The sequence below is a fragment of the Larus michahellis genome, chromosome 7 (genome assembly GCF_964199755.1).
Source record: "Larus michahellis chromosome 7, bLarMic1.1, whole genome shotgun sequence".
NCBI classification, from domain to species: domain Eukaryota; kingdom Metazoa; phylum Chordata; class Aves; order Charadriiformes; family Laridae; genus Larus; species Larus michahellis.
In genome coordinates, this window is record NC_133902.1 from 24,641,140 (window position 1) to 24,660,103 (window position 18,964).

At 43.1% G+C, this 18,964-nt stretch overlaps 2 protein-coding genes across 2 annotated transcripts in view; one reads left to right on the forward strand and one right to left on the reverse strand.

Annotated features, from left to right (window-relative positions):
* Positions 1–18,964, forward strand: part of LOC141746199 (uncharacterized) — a 47,632-nt gene that overhangs the window by 10,358 nt on the left and 18,310 nt on the right. Inside the window, exons 5-6 of the mRNA XM_074594244.1 lie at positions 13,500–13,858; positions 14,159–14,300. Of these exons, the coding sequence (XP_074450345.1) occupies positions 13,500–13,858; positions 14,159–14,300 (501 nt within the window). The remainder of the gene's footprint in view (positions 1–13,499; positions 13,859–14,158; positions 14,301–18,964) is intronic.
* CAVIN2 (caveolae associated protein 2) lies at positions 6,316–17,068 on the reverse strand. The gene is made up of 2 exons (XM_074594243.1): positions 16,561–17,068; positions 6,316–8,923 (listed from the first exon to the last, which is right to left on the reverse strand). Exons 1-2 carry the CDS (start codon positions 16,951–16,953, stop codon positions 8,129–8,131), a joined length of 1,188 nt encoding a protein of 395 aa, XP_074450344.1. The 5' UTR covers positions 16,954–17,068; the 3' UTR covers positions 6,316–8,128.

Genomic DNA, 18,964 nt, shown 5'->3' on the forward strand with positions numbered 1-18,964 from the left:
TCAGCAGATATGTGAGGATGGAGCAACTCCCACGGGAAGCCAAGCACGAAGGAGAAGTGGCCCAGCCAGCATGGCTGCCTCGTATCTTAATATAGCAGACTTCTTGGCAAAGCAGGGGGTGAGGCCCAGTGGAGGAGGAGAGCTGCGTTTACTTTCTCAGAAACCTGTTTGCAATAGCAAAGAAATCCCACTGGCTCTGTTCCAGCAAACCGTTAGGATTCAGTGATCTGGCAGTGAAATCCAGCTGTTGGGGGTGCATTCCTCAGTGCTTCTAGTAGATCCTGCCTGCCCCGTGTCCACAGGTGGTCCATACTCAGTGGGGCATTAGCTAAATGTCTGGACAGGAGGAGACCCCATCCTGCTGTTAGCAGCCTCTACCCTCTTTCCCCCAGCCCTCCTCCCTGCAAGCCTTTTTGGAAGCAAGTAGGCATGGCAAATGTGCAGTGTTGCATGAGCATACGCTGACAAGCAGGAGTCAGCCCAGAATTATTTTCTTCATAAGCACTGCAGACCTGGGAATGGGCTGTTTCCAGCATGGGCTTCTGCAGGCTCAGGCTGAGCTGTTACGGTGTGTGTGAATATGATGTTGCTTTTGCCTATTCCTGACTAACTTCTCTCCCTGAAAAGAAACAAAAAATGAAAGCAAAACAAAATACTTCAAGCAAAACAAAAAGCATTGACAACATTGCACAATAAAAATAATTTCTAGACCCAAATCCTGGGTGCTGCCTCTGCAATACCGATTGGCAGGTAGGGAGATGATTACATATTGTGCTCTTTCCTCGCTGTTGCTGTCTCTTACATGGCAGCCATCTCACAGTCTTTTCTGACTGCCTACTCTCATTTCCATCCTTTTGAAATCTAGACCTTATTGGGTCTTGTTTTTCTTTGTTTTCTCTGTTTTGTTACTGCCTCTTGGTTCTGTCCCATCCTTTGCTTTGTTGTCTTTGTCTCCATTCTGGGTGTTCCGCTGGTGTTTCTTAGTAGCCTTTCAGCTCCTTCCTCCCTGTTGCTCACCCTTCACACCAACTCCTTCCCTCACATGCTCCCTCTCTCGTGCACATCCCACCGTTCTATTTCTTACCCACATTTTCCTATTTGTTTTCTCTTCCCACACACTTTTCCGTGTCTTAATTCTTCCTTCCACTCCCAGCTGAATGTCAGCTATAGTATCATTAAGAAGCAATGGGAGCTGATTAAAAAAAATAATCTGATGGATTGTTTTTAGGATTGGATTTATAGGATCCTGTTCTTCTGTTTTATTTTTAGTGAAAGAATTTAAAACCATTCCAAAATCCATAAAAACTTTTCCAGGTTCTCACCTTATTTGAAACTGGATGTCATGTATATTCCATGTTTTTGTCATATGTAGTGGCTTAGAACTAACATGAGCTTGTTTTAATTGAGATCTCCATGATGGAAAACCTAAACCAGAACTGCATACGTCCATGTACTACAGGCTTGTCTTTTATTTGAAGAGGTGTGCACTGGCATGCAGAGCATGCAGTCATTCTTCTAAAGAGCTAACGCCTGGACATGCAAACAGAAAACCCCTTCTTTTCAAATATGTGTAGGTCCTATTTACACAGGTCTTGCATGACATATCACCTGCTAATATTTTCGGTCATAACCTGCTCACTGATTTTCAATTTCCAACGATCATCAACAGTAAAATGGTAAACCTTGTAGGAAAATGAAGGCGATTTAAAAGAAGTCACAGTGCATGTAGCTTTCACTGTGATGGTGTGGAAGTGACAATTGACTCTGCAAATGCAGACGATTTCTCTGTGTTCATAATTTGTTTACTGCTAGTCAGACATTCTCACTGTCCTTTTTTTCCATGTCTCTCTCAGTGCTGTGTGGAGTTGTAATGATTCAGGGACCAGGCAGCTGGTTAATGCAGCTCATGTTGTCACCCTCACGGGGCTCATTTGCCTACAGGCATGTCAGAAGGAACAAGTAATATAAGGGCATATATAACTGTAGTTGGCAGCGTACTGAAAAGATGCTGAAGCTCGCTTTAAATGAATAGCGTAGGACATCAGGAGCTAAGTAGCTGAGAAATAAGATAAATTTGCTTGAATGGAGCATTGTGTTTCTGTAGTTAGGCTGTGCCTGGTACTTGATCTAAATGAGGTATGTGTACATGGTGTGCAGTGTAGACATCCCCTGTGTGTTATTTGTACCTAACACTGTCTTGCACATTTTCAGTATCCAGGCACAGTTCACATCGCCCACACTTCCACACAACATAAGTGTGATCGGAGGGAGTAAAGAAGATAGAGCCAGACTTTCCTCATTGGAGTTAATGGCACAGGGCTTTACAAAGACCTGCTCCCTGTGTTCAGGAATTTGAACGTTTGGGTTTTTTCTCCCACACCTTTAGGGAGGAGTACACAAGTCTGTAGAGTGATTGATATTATGCTAGTTGGTGTTCTGGTCTTTAACTGTGTGCCTGCACAAGCCTGAGCCTGCGTGAGCTGCTTCATGTCGGGCAAGGCAAGAACAAACCATGTACCCTTTGCATTGATGTCATCTGGCTTTGGTTTAGCAGCTGGGGATGACACTGCAAAGCAGCGAGAGACGCAAGCTTGTTCTGTCTCTCCATTTTGGATTATGACTGTTGACTGAATGTGTGTGTCCTCGGGTTGCTAATCTTCTTTCCTAATTCCGCTCCTGCAACAGACACTATAGGTTTTCTGAGCGCTTTGCACCAGCATGCAGCAGACGGTATGGGAAACAAACTGTCAGGGAAGCAGGAGATGACCACACACACGCACAAAAAAAAAAGTCTTACAATCTCTTGTGATGATCTGGTGTGATCATCTGCTGAGCTATTCCAAGGACCTGTATGTGTAAGTTGTTCCAAAGCCAGGTTTTCAGTGAAGGGAGTAAAGAGAATCACGATTATTACTGAATTTGGGCTGTATATTGCAGCTGTGTTCTGTGGGAGAGGAGCTGTCGGAGAGTTCAAAGCTATTGACTGGCAGAGGAGCCATGAAAGTTTGTAACCTTGCTGCCACCCAGTATAATACAGTTTCTAGTTTGGATCAGTTCCAGCTGTCAGACCCCAATTTACTAACCATGTTGTGAAGGACACGAGTTTTCTTTCAGAAGGTCAGTATCATTTAAGGTTATTGAAAGCAAGGAAACCCGTTCCACCTTTGTAAGGAAAACATTGCTCTGGATTTTTTAGAAGCACACAGTTATAATGAATAACGAATGTATGGTACTTTGTGTAGTGTTTAGCTCAGCCTGAGAAAGAAAATAATGGAAGTTTCTTCTTTCTGCCTGTGTGTTCAAACGAAGGAAAATCAAAGCTGTTATACCAGAGCTATAAATCAGCTAATATATTTTAGGAACTGTGGAATGATCATAATTACAAAAAAGTCCTCCAGAGAGAAATTATGACTCATAGTTTATGTTCTCTTTAGTGTTGCTATGGAAAAAGAGGTTAGTGCCAATGGTCATACAGCAATATTAATCTCTGATCTGAAAGAAAAATAAATAACAATCTCTAGCTTAACCCAAAGCAGATTTATTCTCAGTTACTGCAGCACACTCCATTAAAGGGGATAACCATGTAAGAAAAATTAAAGATGACATTGATTATCAGTTCTCAACATGCAGTTAGAGAGAGTTCTTTATTTGAATTAGTGTGCACTTCAGACTCTCCCATTTGACTTGCCAGAGCGAGAGGAAGGGAAAAAAGGCATTTTGACCAAAAGGAGGGCAGGACAGATCAGCCACCACCGACAGCTGCAAGTGTGCTGATTAAAATTTCTTTATGCATGCAGTTAGATGCAGCCTGGGGTTGAGGCTGGTTCAAATGCAGATCCTAAAACAAAACCCTGGCAACGGGCAGTTTAAAGTGGTGGAAAGTGGCTATCAGCCTTTTTCCATTTATTTGGGAAAGCAAGGGCCGTAAGTCAGAGAGTAGCGGATACTTACCTACTGAGTCAGCACCCTCCGGGCTGCTCTGGCAGTTGTTTCCTGCCAGTTGTTTGGTTGCCTAGGCAAAGCCCTAACCAGGACTGGGGCCAAACAGCTGCGTGCTTGCTTTGCTCGGGTGGTAAACCTTTTTTCTTTGCATGCAGGAAGACTACCTGACACCTTCCTCTTGACGCTCAGAGCGAGTGTGGTGTGTCTTAGTGGGTCACAGTAAAACTTTTAAACTTTTCTACCTAAATACTCAACTTTGTTTTCCAGAGTTGGAGCTGCACTTGCTCCATCGTAAGCAGTTACTGACAGCAAAGACCTTGCAGTCAGAACTTAGCTTGAAATTTTGCTCACAGTTCACCATGCAAAGCAGGCTATAGCCTTCCTTTCTGCCACGCTGTTGTGTCTGCTGTGCTGATGGCAGTAAAACTTTTTATTCTGTTGATGAGCTAAGCAGATTGGAATGGGGAGATACACAGATCTCATGTCCTGCATCCATGCACACAGCTCTTAGTGATGGCCACAGGAGTTGTATGTTTGGTCCAAAAACCTTGTACGGCTCAGAGAGTCCTTTGAGCCAGCTGGAGGCTTTTCACTGACTTTCAGGGTTGGACAGTTTGCCCTCTAACAGATTGCCATTACTTCACTAATTCTCCTGAGTTTACCTCTTTTTTAAGCGTGTGACTACCAGTCATGTAACTGTTTGGCACTACAGTGTATAACAACAAATGGGTTTCATTGCATCAGCGTAAAGGGCATACAGGTATCTTTTACCTTCTGATCCTTTTCTTCTTCTCTTTCTTCTGTCTCTTTAATCATCAACCATGCTTCATTCAGGAACGTATGAGGGCTTTCACTGCATTCTCTTTATTTGACAGTGAAATGGTCCAGAAAGCCCGTATCTGTGCCTTTTCACAGAGGAGCCAGCTCATGGATTAGCACGTGGGGGTCAACAGGATGCTCTTTGCCCTTTCCCCTAAAAGGGGACAGAAATGTCAGCTGGTTTTCTGGCATTGAGAATGGAAGTAGCAGGAGCCGCTGAGTGCTGTTAGTTTAAATATTTATACCATAAGGACTTTATCACACCCTCTTTCTTTGTGCAAAGCTTCCACTTATTTCAGTGGAGGTCAAACTCTGAATCTGTGCAGCAGCTAACAGGTCAGGTCTTCCAAGGAATAATGGGATGAGTGGAGCCCACAGGCAGGTGCTGTCCCCGTGTTATCGTGTCAAGAAGGGTAAACAAGCAGTTTTTTAAAAAGTAATTATGTAGACAAACCTGTCAGCACAAGCATGGAATACCCATGCATATGCTTGACATCTGCCAGCTCGACAAGATCCAGGCACATACTTCAGATACTTGAAAGAATACAGTGCTGCTGGTGCCGCAGTCTGCCTCCTCCCTGAAACAGTAAGTAAGTTTTGCAGACTAATGTTTTTAGTCAGGACTCGAGAATGGAAGGAGAGGGGAAGAAACAGCTTGGGGGACATCTTGGGATCCTGAGCTTGCCTCTTTCTCTGGTTTAAAAGATAGCGCAAAGGCCGACATTCATGAGTTGAGTAAACATTTTTCTTTCTTGCAAAACATGCTTTCTCAGTTTTGTTAGGATTACAGGCCTGCTCGTCCTTGTAAATGTGTGATTGTGATGGAGAAAACGTTTAATTCTAGCCCTGCAACTGATGGCTGTGTGTGTGGCGTATCCTTAAGTGGGTATTTGAATTAATTCTTACAGATGCTCAGTATCTGCATTTCCAATGGTTTTACTGGATAGCATTGTAATGCTCTTAAAACACTGCACATGGGATTCGTTTCAGCATCTCTAAAACTGGATAAAGCATGGCCAGGGGTATTGTTTGAATTAAAGCTTAGTAGGACAAACAAACCAGGCATATCTGAAAGCGAAATGTAAACATGATGCTGGGGTTCCTGGTTAGCACTTTGTGGCTTCGGGAAGTTGACAGCTGTTACATAAAGGTTAAACGTGCATTCTTTGGTCTGTCAGTAAAATTAAGCCTGCTAAAGACTATGTGGCACTCTAGAAGACAAGAGTTTAACTGTGTGCCTAAACAGAATATACACTTCCATATAAATATGCTTTCAGGACTATTTAAAGTATTAGAAGTGTGCTGCCGTCCGATAAAAAATGCAGATGGAGCTAGCAGATTTTGGAAAGTGCCTGACTACATTCAAATGGGCCAGAGATCTGACAAGTATCTGGAAAGCAAAGCACTGGTGTTTGCGTTGCTGAATAACAGCAGAGGGTGAGAAAGAAAATGGTATAGGTACAATGGGGACATGAACTGAAGTAATAAATGCTTGACCTTTAAATTTCATCTTTGCCAACTTCTCAGACTGCTTTTCCCAAAGAGTGACATGGCTGTGTTTTATGTTATGCTTTTATTTGTCATATTTGTAGTTAGTTACAAGTAAAAATGATTGAAATCCATTGTAGTTAATACAAAATAAAAATATAGCTGCACGAGTTATGCCATGATTTTTCTTACAAACAGTATCTCCTATATGATACCATACACTTAAGAGCTTAACTCTTAATAGTACTCGCCTACACTAAGCTCTTATTGACTGACTTCCAGTGTGATTTACTGGTTACAGATATTACCCCCGTGGAGTAATATCTGTTAATCATTTCATAATGGTATTTTTGCTGTAGTTTTTATTTCTTCTATAATTTGTGATTCTAAATACAAGTTGAAGGAAGCAACCTTTTAGTGCAATGTTAAGTATCAGTAGAATTTTATATATATATAAAATAAAAATAACCCACTGCATAAACAAACAAGGATGTAAGGTAACTGTTGTGGGTATTGTGCTTCCCTTTCCTTCCTTCCGCCTTACCTTTGTTACAAAGTGACAGGAATGAACATTCATAGTGAACAAACTACCCTGTAATCTCTCATTTTCAATTAATTTTGAAAAATTACAGACTTGTAATTTTGAGAGAAGTTAGGTGGCTGTGATGAAAGTTATTAGCAGAGAATCAAATCCTGTGGCTTTGCAGACTCATCCTTATGTAAACTCATCCCTGCCATGAAGTTCACTCCATAACACATTGTTCCCTTTAGAAATGCCTAAAATAATATTTCACCTTTTTGAAAAAATTGTCCTTACATCCCTGTAATTATCTAACTCTTCTGTTTAGATATAGCTCTATATATGAAATAATTTGTAAAAAGATAAATTATGCTATTTTCAAAATACTCTGAGATACAAAGTTGTGCAGGTGCAAAGTTTGACAGTATATTGCTATAAAGACTAAGAATTAATTAATTAGTGTTATCTGAGTATATATTCTTTAAGCTGGGAGTATAGTATTATTATTGTGGGGTTTTTTTCCTTTTTTTACATTTCATAGGATTTCATACTTTCTTCAGACTATCTCCATGTTTGTATCAAATTCCTTCTATTTTTTTTTTTTTCAATTTCTGATCCCTTAAAGGTGCAGTAACTGATCACACATTCATGCTTGTCACTAGCGTACTTCCATAACTCTGGTAAATTGAAAAACATCTTTTCATTTCCCCCTAAACACAGTCATTTCTTCTAAGTGAACAGCGAGAGATTACTGGCAAAAATCTTTCCCCCACTGAAATGGATGGAAGAAACTTTTCAGCTTCGCCCTCTAAGTACTCTGCTCTTTTAGTCTTACAGTGTCGTGGAGCAAAGCCCCAAAAAAACTATACGTATCCGCACAGTTACTGAGGCTGTTAGTCTTCACAGAGCATAGCAAGGAAACCGAAATCAAATGTTCTCATTGGTATTTCTACATTTACATACAAAACTACTCACAGTGCTGTGAAATACTGAGAGATAGGAAAACAGAACAAAAATGTCTGGTTTTTGACTACTCTCCACGCATTCCTCTGACCTAACCAGAAGAAAGGCAGCTGACCAGCTTGCTTCTACTAGACATACTCTTTTCTGCTAGTCTCTTACGCCAGCTGACAGCATCTCTAAACTAATAAACACCAGTGACTCGGCCTAAAACAGAGCACGTTGCAGCCTGTGTCATGGACCTTGTTCACTCTCCATTCCAACACGATGCAATAAATTACCACTGCAGAGAAAAGGATGGAAGAAACTGAATTGTTACTACCACCTGTGTAGCAGAAACCAGTTACTCGCCTAAGTAAAACCGTGCGTATCTGGAAGGCGAAGGAAGGCTCCGGTCAATTACGCTGTTTGGTCTATCTGCAGGACAGCTGCTTGGGCTGTTTCTTCATCAGATTGTTCCATTTCCCCGCCGACTGGGTTGTTTCTTTCATCATACAGTTTCTGGCTAGAAACTTCTAGAGGCATCCTATACTCTTCATCATCTTCAACAATGGACAGCTCGATGTTGTTGTTCATCATGGCGTTCCCTTCCATTCTGGCTTCCTTCTCTAGAGAATCGGCTACTGCTTTGCCCTCCTCGGTCAGTGAGGTGGTAGGTGTCATATCTGAGTGCATGTCAGCAAATGACATTTCATCCTCATTCTCAGCTTGGTCGTTGCTTGTAGTTTCCGTTGGTCTGTCCTCAGCTTCAGCAGGGCTATCTCCTTCACGGACTTTCTTCACGTTGAATGTGAGGGGAGATACTTTGAAAGCCGAACTCTTGGAAGAGGAGGATTTCTGATGATGTACAGTAAGTGATTTCTTGATCTTTTCTCTCCGTTCAGGCGAGACAATCTTTGTGCTGATCTTGTTCATCTTCTTCTCGATGTTTTGGCGGGAAAATGCTTTCTTGAGGCTGTCTACCTTCTTTAGGCTGGATCTTTTAATTTTCTCAGCTCTTGATTCTTCTGTTTTCTCCTCTGCACTGTCATCCACGTCATCTTCCTCATGAAACATTTCATCATCTGAACCCAATTCCACTGTGTGCAAGGTTTCTTCCAGTGTCTTGTTCTCATCCACAGGCTCCTCTTTTCCTTCTGTAATGCTGGGAATAGGCTCTTTTGCAAAAACACTGGCAGGGATCTCATTTTCCTCCTGAAAGAATTGACAATATTTGAGTTTCATAGTTCACAGGACACAAATTTAATAAACAAAGCACAACCCTGAACAATTACTTTTTTCCCCCCCATGATGAGATGAAGGATGCTGAACATTTCTTGTTGTTTCAGTATATTTAACCAGTAACAAGCCACTCAAAGCCCACTGAACCATTATCTGGTACAGTTTAAGACTAATGAGGTGTCAGCTGTAAGATTTCTCTTTCAGAGTGACTTGGAATGTGTACAGAATGGAAATCCCATTCTTTGTCATTTAAATTAGATACTCTTTAATAAGACTTTAGCTGTAAAGTTGTACACCTATCCCTGGGCAGAAGGGATCGTATGGTGACTGTCATTCTGTGGACCCCTGCGTAGGCCTATAGAAGTCACGTAACCCCCCAGAGCTTTCAGTTTCTCTAGCCAAAGACCGGGAATATCTCTGCAGAGATGTTGGTTGCATCTGAGAGGTAGCTTAGATGGCAAATGCAGTTAGCACTTTCACTGTGGTTCAGAAAAATCTATGTTGCTGTTAAAAATGTATTGTTGACACTGAGAAGCCATGCAGCCCATGACGTTTAGAGTATGTGCTATTTTACAGCTCTTTACAGGAAAAAAACATCAAATTTGGTTGGTAAATTGGTAAATATTAAAAATATGGACAGGAAAACTCCTTGAAAAATAATAATTAAAAAAGTTTACGGCATACAAAAATAAACAGACATAGAATACACTAGTAGTCACTTCTAGCTAAGAGGAAAATGATTGCTTTTTTAGAAACAAAACCAAGAAAGGGCATGGAAAGAAAGAAGGTATCTGAAAACAAAACAGGCTAAACAAGGGCAGAAGCTGCAACTGGTAACGAAGGACCTCTGTGACTACCGAGCGCAGCAGCTCTGCAACCCCAAGCAGTTCAGAGGCAGCACAATGAACACTCTGTTCTGCGGTAGGTTTTGCCGGCATCTGTCCACGCAAAGAAAACCAGGCTCCTCACACACTCCCTTTTCTTTTCAGAATTGTTATGCCTTAGATCTGCGTGTTCTCGATTTATTACCTTTTTATCACCTTCAGACAGAGTGCATGCAATATCACCTACTGTTTGGGATTTGAAGGATTATTTTTTTTTGCCCCCCCAATTCATCTTTAGATACGGGAAGCAGTAAGTGCTGAGTGAAATGGTTGTAATAGTCTCAGATCTGTCCCTAGTGGGCCTGAGTGTACAGTTAAGGGGAAAAAAGGCCACATACACTTGGAAGTTCACACTCGTTATTTCAGGACTGAGCATACAGTTGTGATCACTGGAGAGAATAGTGTCGAGTTAAATTTGCTGTCATGACTGTATAAGGATGTCTTTATGAATATACCACAGTACCTTGTATGTGGTTGCTTTTAAAAACAAAATACTAGTTGTAATACTACCTTGTAGCGCTTCTGGAACTCAAAAATACACACATGGGCAGGCAGGATCATTTTATACCATATATACACAGTATATAATCATATATACTGTGATTCAAGTGTGTTGATGAGTATCCCTTGGTGATAAGAAAATGAAAAGTACTAAAAAATTGATGGCTGTTTGACAGTTTGTATGTGCTTTGCTTCTGCGGTTTCCACACACCTTCCTGGACCAGCGGCCTCAGTCAGATACACTGGCACAGACAAAGCTTTCCAAGCCCTTTGCTGGCAGTGGAACATCTAACAAAGCCAGCTTTCTTCTCCTAACACCTATAATGTTGATGCAACTATCGGCAACAGTGACCAAGATAACAAAACAAAGAAAACCTGCACCAGCTTTAAGTGAAAACAGCTGTAACAGCAGAACAAATATTTATATTTTCTCTCCATTGCAGTTAATGAAATATGAATTACATGAGTGGGTGCAGTGTTAAATTATTCCCCAGAGCATTAGAACTCAGTATAAAGCATAATTTACGTGTCTTTTGCATTCTTTCCAAATCTAGGTAATCACATATGGTTTTAAGCACCTCAACATTCAGGTGTAAGTCCCTGAATGGCATAGAAAACTCTGATTTTAATGAGTAAAGATGGGTTGTAACTTTTAAAGTTTTTAATCTAGGAAAGTGGTGTCGTATGAGATTGATCACAGTGCAGTCTGAGCCAGAGATGGGCCTGTGTGGCTCATCTCAAGGTCAGTTTAGCTCTGTGCCTACAGTATTCACGTTAAACTGAAGTACTGCATGCAGTCTCTAGAAAAATACGGACATGGATTTTGTTTCAATTTTAATCAAATTTGTGACTGAGTAGAAGAGAGACTGTCAAACTATCCATGTTTATAAAGAAAACAAAGCAAAACCAATATACTACACAATAATGAGCTAATGATTCAATTAAAAACAGATCCTAGGTGGTCTTTGGCTATCAGACAGTACTGGCATTCAAGAAATTACCTCTCTGCCCAAGTTTCCTGCATGGCCCTGGAAAACATCAGCCTCTGGACATCTATTACTCTGCTTGTAAAATAGGAATGACATGCTTTCCTATCTCATGTTTCTAAAAGACCTTAGGATCACAGGAACTATTAAAATGCAAATGAAAATAAATTAAGTAAAATGCTTTGGAAATACAAAGGTGCTGTAGTAGAAATGCTCTGTGGTGGAACAGACATTGCTGTTTCAAATACAACATGATAACATGTTGTAAGTGCGCTATTGATAACTTTTTGGTCTAACAAGTTTATATGACACCTATATTTTGTTTTGATACATTTTTCAAGCAGTCTGGTATTTCATTTAGGAAGACTAGAACAATACACTGAAAAATGCCAACTGTTACAAACTGCGTAACTATTTTCCATGCCAAAAAAAGTAGAACTTTGATCTTTTCTTCTTGATCTAATCTAAAATTCTGAGAAAGCGATACATCTTTTTATTTTCCACATCTGAGTTCAAAAACAGCGCTTGCATTTTCTCAGATGAGCTTGACTGTAGGTAGCTAGCTCCTCTGAATTTTATTTTTCCATGTAGGAGCCAAATAGACTTGTGCAAGTTCTCTGTGTAAAACAACCCTTGCTAATACTACTAATACTTGCAAAGTTAAAATCAGTGCCTTCCCTGTGGCTTTGACCAGCCATTCTTGGGAAGTTTCTATAGGTCATAATCTCAACCCTAAGTTTTACCAGGAAGGAAGATAAAATCCGTAACGGCGTACTACAAAACTGGACAGCCTGAGTGAAAAGGTAGTTAATTTACTTAGAGGCGCTGAATCTGTGATGCTGCATGAGGGAAATCAGTGTGCTTTGGTGTGGATGTTTGTTAGGGGTGTGCTCAGAGGCCATGGCCTTCAAGAAGGAGAAATGGCATTTTCCCATGCTTACAGCAGTCCGGGCTTCTCTGTCCTTTGTAGATGCTGTTATATGCCTACAGGATTACTAGTCTAAAACTTGTTTTGCTGCACAAAATAGGTCAAAAGATGACAAATCCTTCTAAAAACAGCTATAGCACCACCTCCTTTCCTTTGGACAAATACGTGCACTTCAGACCTGGATGTCACCAAGGGGAGGGAGGAGGGCAGGGAGCAGGCTGGGACTGCGGGCAAGGAGGAGGAAGTTGCCAATTTGCACCGTCCCCAAGGCTGGGGTGTTTTGGGAGTGCATTGTGGGTTTGGCTGCACCAAACCTCCTACAGCACAGCTGGATCAAGTCCTAAGAGCCACGTGAGCTGTTTTTGTCATTAATCAATATAAGAGTATTCTCCCTGCAAAGGTCCAGTGGGAAATGTAGTAGTTTGATAATAGCATTATCAGTTTGTAATTCTTCTGTTTCCCTCACTTGTTCATTTTTGAGTTTGAAGTTGCTTTTTCAAAAGGTTATTACAGTGACCCAAACAACAGGATACAACCAAATGGCCGATTTCCTGTGCCTTCCTCTTGCTTCATTTCAGGATGGAGCGTTTACCAAGACCAGCATCTGAAAGGGGCTTGAATATCAGCGTGCTTGACCCCAGGCTGTAATTTTGACTTATTTTACCTGTCCTATTCACCAGTAAACATGACAGTTAATTGAAAAATTAAACATGAGCCTTTTTTGTCTTGCATTTTGCTTTTGCAGCTAAAAAAGCAAACAAAACCCCCACCAAACCAGAACCAAAAAGCTGGTCATGTGGCGAGAACAAAATAGAAGGGAACAATGCCAAAGCTTAACAAGGATTTTTAAAACAGTCACTTCAGTGTTTTGCTAAATTGCTGTGTCACTTGTGGCATTTGTAATAACTTTTGCATCCTCAAATGCTTGGAGTGGAGCTCCACTAAAATATGTCACCAATTAAAGAAGTATATGCAAACTAGGAACAATGCAGACAGGCTAGGGAGAGAAAACTAAGAGCATTTTAATGGAAAATATGTAAATAGCTGAACTTTTCTAAACACAGTTCATTCTCAATGTGTACGCTGCGGGAAAGCTGATGCTGGCGAGTGCAGCACGGTTTCATAAAATGCAGAGCTGGAGCTCAGTCGTGTTCTGGCTGTGCTCAGTGCTCCCACCAAGTATCAGGGACTTTAAGGTATATGGTGAATGCAGAACGGAATCACAAATGTATATTTTTATTTTCATACAGAGCTGTCTTCCTAAGCTGGAAAAGCGGGTCCTAATGAGAAACGTGCTGCGTGAAGTTTGGGATGGATTTTTTTTTCAGTGGAAAAGAAGAATCCCCTCAGCTGAAGAGAGGTCTCATACATCCAGATTTCCTTTTACAGAAGTACGGCGTCAATGTGGCCTCATTGCTGCGACTTCTCCTTCCCGCAATTGTTTTTCCATGGATTCCTGTGTGGGGCAGGGCAGAAGCCCAGCCAGCCTTCTGCTTTTCCTGCTGTACAATTATCCTAGCAAGGCGGTGGCCCCGCTGACTACCAGGTCGTCCCACCTCCAGCTTGTAAGGAGATCCCACAGGGAGGTTTCAAGGAGGTGGGCACGCAGGTAAGGCTCTTGCCCAGGCTGGCAGCAAGCGTATGGGCACGGCCTGGCGGGCACCCACCATCCCTCTGGGTGCGGCCACTTCCCCAGTGGAAAATCCCAGCTCCTCCCAGGCTCTGCTGGAGAAAGCCCTGGGTGCTGGCCACCCCAGCCACCCTCCCACACCCTGGGAAGCTCCGCTAGCCGCGCTGGTTTTCCAGAGAGCCATGCTACCTTTTAGCAGCAGGCTAGTGCCAGGAGCAATTCCCAGTTGACAGCTGAATTTTTTTTTACTGAACTTAACTGCAGTGTTTCTTTTCTAAGGCTTGTGTTCCTCATCTGCATCAGCTTGGGATCGGTTAAGTTCATCTTCCCCTGCCGTGGCAACATATTTTCCAGTGAGAGATGGGAACAGAGTCAACTAAAGCCTTGTAAAAGCAACAAAGAACAGTCCTGCTGTCCCAAGGTACCAGCCCGGTGACGGGCAGTGGATTTTCCTTAGCTGCTGTTCTGGGATGTGGGGCCTGTGCTGTTTGCTTTGGGGTTGTGCGCTTTAGGACCCAACATTAAGGAAAGGCTCGAAGGTTTAAATAAGCCTTAGCTGTGTAATACTATTTAGTGTCATGAAATAAGCAAAGCCAGCCCTCCCCTGTCAGGACTCTGCTTTACCCTTCAAACCCTTCTTGGTGAGTTTTACCGTTACTTTTCACCCAGTGCCTGCAAATCGCTGCCTCCAGGCAGCAGCAATGGGGATCTCCCCCCGAGGTAACATTAACTGCCCTGCACACACACAGCTGTTTTCGTCTTTCTGCATTATGTCATCTTAAAATGCTAAAATTTGAGTTCTGTGGAGGAAGGCAGTGTAGTTGTAAAAATAAGGCCTTAATTCTCACGCTTGGAAGTAGCAGAAATGCCACAAAATTACCTTCCCCCAGGCCACACTGGTGCACCCTTCCCCATGAGAAGCATTCAAGGTCTAGGTCTGAACCTGGAGGCAGGAGCCAGTCATCAGCTAACAGGGCCTGGAAGATGGCAGTGTTTTGACTTACAGTAACGGATCTTAAAATTACTTGCAGAAGCACAGAGAACATGCGTCTTTAAATTTACCCAGTCCCTGTAATAATTTCCACATTCTTTCTGGGGTGGAAACCACCATGCTAAGTACACGCTGCAGCTCCTCCTCTTTTGGCTTCACAAGCCTGGAGTGTAATTTGGGAGAACAATAAGCAGGGAGGTGGGGGCTTCCTTTCTGGGGGAAGCACCTGTGCACTAACCAGGCCTGCCAGCTTCTAAAAATCAAGTACTGCTCTGTTGTTTTGGGTTTGTTTAAATAGAAAAAAAAAAAACAAAAAACAAACACACAACACCCAGGGAGCAGAGTTATCAACTGACAGATGTAACAACCCAGCCGACAAGTTTAGTGTGAGGAGCTGGTGATGTGCCTGAGCTGTGGCTACTCCAGCCCCACCTTCACTCTCCTTCCTTCCCCCAGCATGTTGTGGAGGTCTGGCTTTTTTTTTTTTTTTTAAAAAAAGATGTGAAAGTCACATCCTGTGTTTAGTTAAAGCTCACGCCGTGTTCTGTCCAGACCATTGCTTAAAAAGGGGAAAATATGCAAACTGCTGCTATCACTGGATGGACTCCCAGGGAGCTGAGTATTTAACTGAATTTTTAAGCTCATCCCTGAATGCGCCAGAACAGCCTGAGGAGCAAAGCAGGGTGTGAGGCTGAGTGTGACAGGGAGCTGCAGCCCTGCCCCTCTCCTGCTTCTGAGGGCAGATCCAATGGCAGTTTTTAGGGGCAGTACTCTAAGTTAGCAAAATGGACTCTTTTCTCAAGTTTGCTGAATAAAAGGGCCCTTTCTTCAAGTTTACTTAACCCCCCCCAAAAAACACCACAACAAAACAACTTTCCCCACATATACTAAGAGTTAATACAAGAAGGCTCTTTCCCCAAGTTTGCTGAGAGTTAGTAAAACAACATCTCTTTCCTCAGATTCACTAGGAGTTACTAAGAGATAGCTCTTTCTCTAAGTTTGCCAAGACTTAGAGGGGTCTTCCCCAAAGTTTGCTAAAAGTTAGCAAAAAAAGGGCTCTTTCCCCATGTTTGCTAAGAGTTAGCAAAAAAAATAAAGGGCTTCCCCCCCCCCCGCAAGTTTGCCACGAGTTACCAAAAAAAGACTGTTTCCCCAGGTTTGCTAGGAGTTACCAAAACAGGCTTTTTTCACAAGGTTGCTAAGAGTAAAAGCGGGTGTTTCTCCTAAATTTGCTAAGAATCAAAGAGGGCTCTTTCCCCAAGTTTGCTGAGAGTTAGCAAAAGACTGCTCTTTCCCCATGTTTGTTCAGATTAAAAGAAGGGTTTTCTCCCAAATTTGCTAAGTTAACAAAAAGACAGCTCTTTCCCCAAGTTAGCTAAGAGTAAATAAATTCAGCTCTTTCCCCAGGTTTGCTAAGAGTAAAAGTGGGCGTTTCTCTTAAATTTGCTAAGAATCAAAGAGGGCTCTTTCCCCAAGTTTGCTGAGAGTTAGCAAAAGACTGCACTTTCCCCAAGTTTGCTAAAAGTTAGTAAATCAAGTCAGCTCTTTCCCCAAGTTTGCCAAGAATAAAAAGCAGCTTTTTTTCCCCCCCCAAGTCTGCTAGGAGTTGACAGAAATGCACTCTTCCCTCGAGTTTGGGAGCGATCTCGGTGGGGCCAGGGGACGCAGGGCTGGTGGTGGGGCCTCTCACCTGGAAGATGAGCACCTTGAAGCGGTCCCGCCGGAGCAGCTGTGCGTGATGCTGCTCCAGGCGTCGCACCTGGTCGCATTGCCTCTCCAGCCGCTCCCGCACGGCCCGGGTGTGGGCGCACACCTTCCGCGACTTCTCCAGCAGCTTCTCCACCGCTTCCCCCGTCGCCCCGTGGCTGCGGCACAATTTCCCCAGGTCTCCCTGAATACCCCGCACCGCCCCTTCCAAACCCCGCTGCCTCTGTTCCATCTGCCGCTGCTGCCCTTCCACCGCTTCCAACATCGACACCAGTTTCTCCAGCAAGGCCAGGACGGTCAAGGCGTTCACTTGCCCCCCGACCGCCTCCGACGGCGGGAGCGGGGGGACCGCGCTGCCTCCCGCCGCCTCCCCCATCGCGGCGCCGGGATGGGACGCTGGATGCCGGCGCCGCTCTTAAGGGCTGAGCCTTCCCCCTCCCCCGGGGAGGTTTCGGGCAAAGCCCGGCCCCGGCCCCGGCACGCCCCGGGCGGCCTTTGGCCGCCCGGGGCGTGCCGGGACCGTGGCCGGGCCCCCGGTGCCTCCCCCCCATCCCGTATCACCTCCCTTTTTTAAAAAACAAGGGGTGTATTCTCGCTCCGGGCTCTGCGAAATGCAGTAGGCGGCTCTTCTCAGGCATCAGTAGATGGCAGGAGATACCGCGGAATGCGGCTGGGGATGGGAGGGAAAAGAGCGGCCGGTGGAGAAGGGGATGGAGGGAAAATGAGGAAAAGAGGGTGTCGGTGGTGGTGGTGGTCCGGGAGAGTTTGTGGGTGTCGATCGGAGTTCAAGCCTGGCGTTTTATCGGAAGGAGTTAAGCTAATGATAAAAATTAAAAATTATTATTAAACATGACAATTATAATAGTCTATGATAGGTGCTATAGCAATATATAATAATCACAGATAACAACATCATTAGTTGGTATAGTTATTCTTCTAAAATATTAAAATATTTTTGACTATGTGTCATAATTGTAATAATTCCCATACTTATAATATATTCACACAGGATGAAGCAAATCTCCCAGCAATACGAAGCAAGCACCCCATGCAATAACAGACTGGGATTTTTTAGTAATAATTTAAATCCTCCTCCTCCTTATTATTACGGTTTTTAATAATAATGTGGATAATTATTATTCTATTCTAGTCATTATGTTTTTTAATAATAATGTAGATAATGAGTATTCCATTCTATTCTATTGCATTCCATTCCGTTCCATTCTGTTATGGTTGTTATTTAAACCGCCACCCCCCGCACGCCATCAGTCTGGTGTTGCATGGGGTGCTTGCTTGGTGGAAGGAGTGCTGGGAGATTTTCACCGCCCGTGATGTGAGATTCACTGGGCACTCTGCTTGCCCTGGCTTGATTCTCTGGTGTTTCTTGGGTAAAAAATCATAGGGTTAGGATGGCTGTTTTGGGGGAATAGTGATAAACGGTGCAGTGGCAGAGGGACAGTGTTTTCAAGCTTTTGCGTAGCACCAAAAGGAGCTATTTGGCGTGAAGAAATACCAAGCTGTTTTATTTAGAATAATACAGAACTCTTCCCAGGTCTGATCCAAAGCAGTTATCGTCAGGGAAAATATTACAAAGTTGCACGGACTTGGGTTGCTCATCTGCATGCTGACGTTCTCAAGCACAGTCAGTTTCTTTTTATCTTCTGTTCTTAACATTTGCCTGGTAACAGGACTTTTTGCTGCAACGCAGATGTTTCTAGTACTTGGGTATCTAGAATTCTAATACTTGGGTAGCTGCAATATTTTCCTAATACTTCAGTATAATTCCTCCACGATTTTCCTGCATCCTGTAGATTAAAAACATCTATTTGGAGTCCAAATGGCTGTGATCCTCACCCTTTTTTTTTGTACACAGAAACCAAAATATTTTAGTCATTTTCCCATGAAAAGGAATAAAAATTAATGACTTAAGAATAATGCAAATGAGTTAGCTGTTTCAATCACTGCATGTTGGAGCCCCCGAATGTTCTGCAACGTTACCATTAGTATCTGATTTTTTGGTCCTTGCTTTTCTTCAGGCTGCAACTTCTGTTCCTCAAGTTGTGGGAGCTTGAAAAATGCGTTTGGTGAGTGAGTTCACTTAGGAAAAAAATCGCCGAGTCTGCCAGAGTTGTCAACAAGGAAAATATGCCGAGACTGTAAAATATGCAGGCTCCGAGGGGAGTGGACATACTTTAAAGGCATTAACTTAAATCCTTTCTGTTTCTGCTGGCTCTCCCTGGCAGCACTACCTGCTACGCCCTTCCGAGGACATTCGTGTTTCCAAAGGGCTGCTGGTGTCCACCCCTCTTGGTACAGGATCCTGCCCAGCTTCCCTCCTTACTCTCCTTTTTTTTGGCTGGGACCTTGGAGCCTGGGCAGGGAGGAGG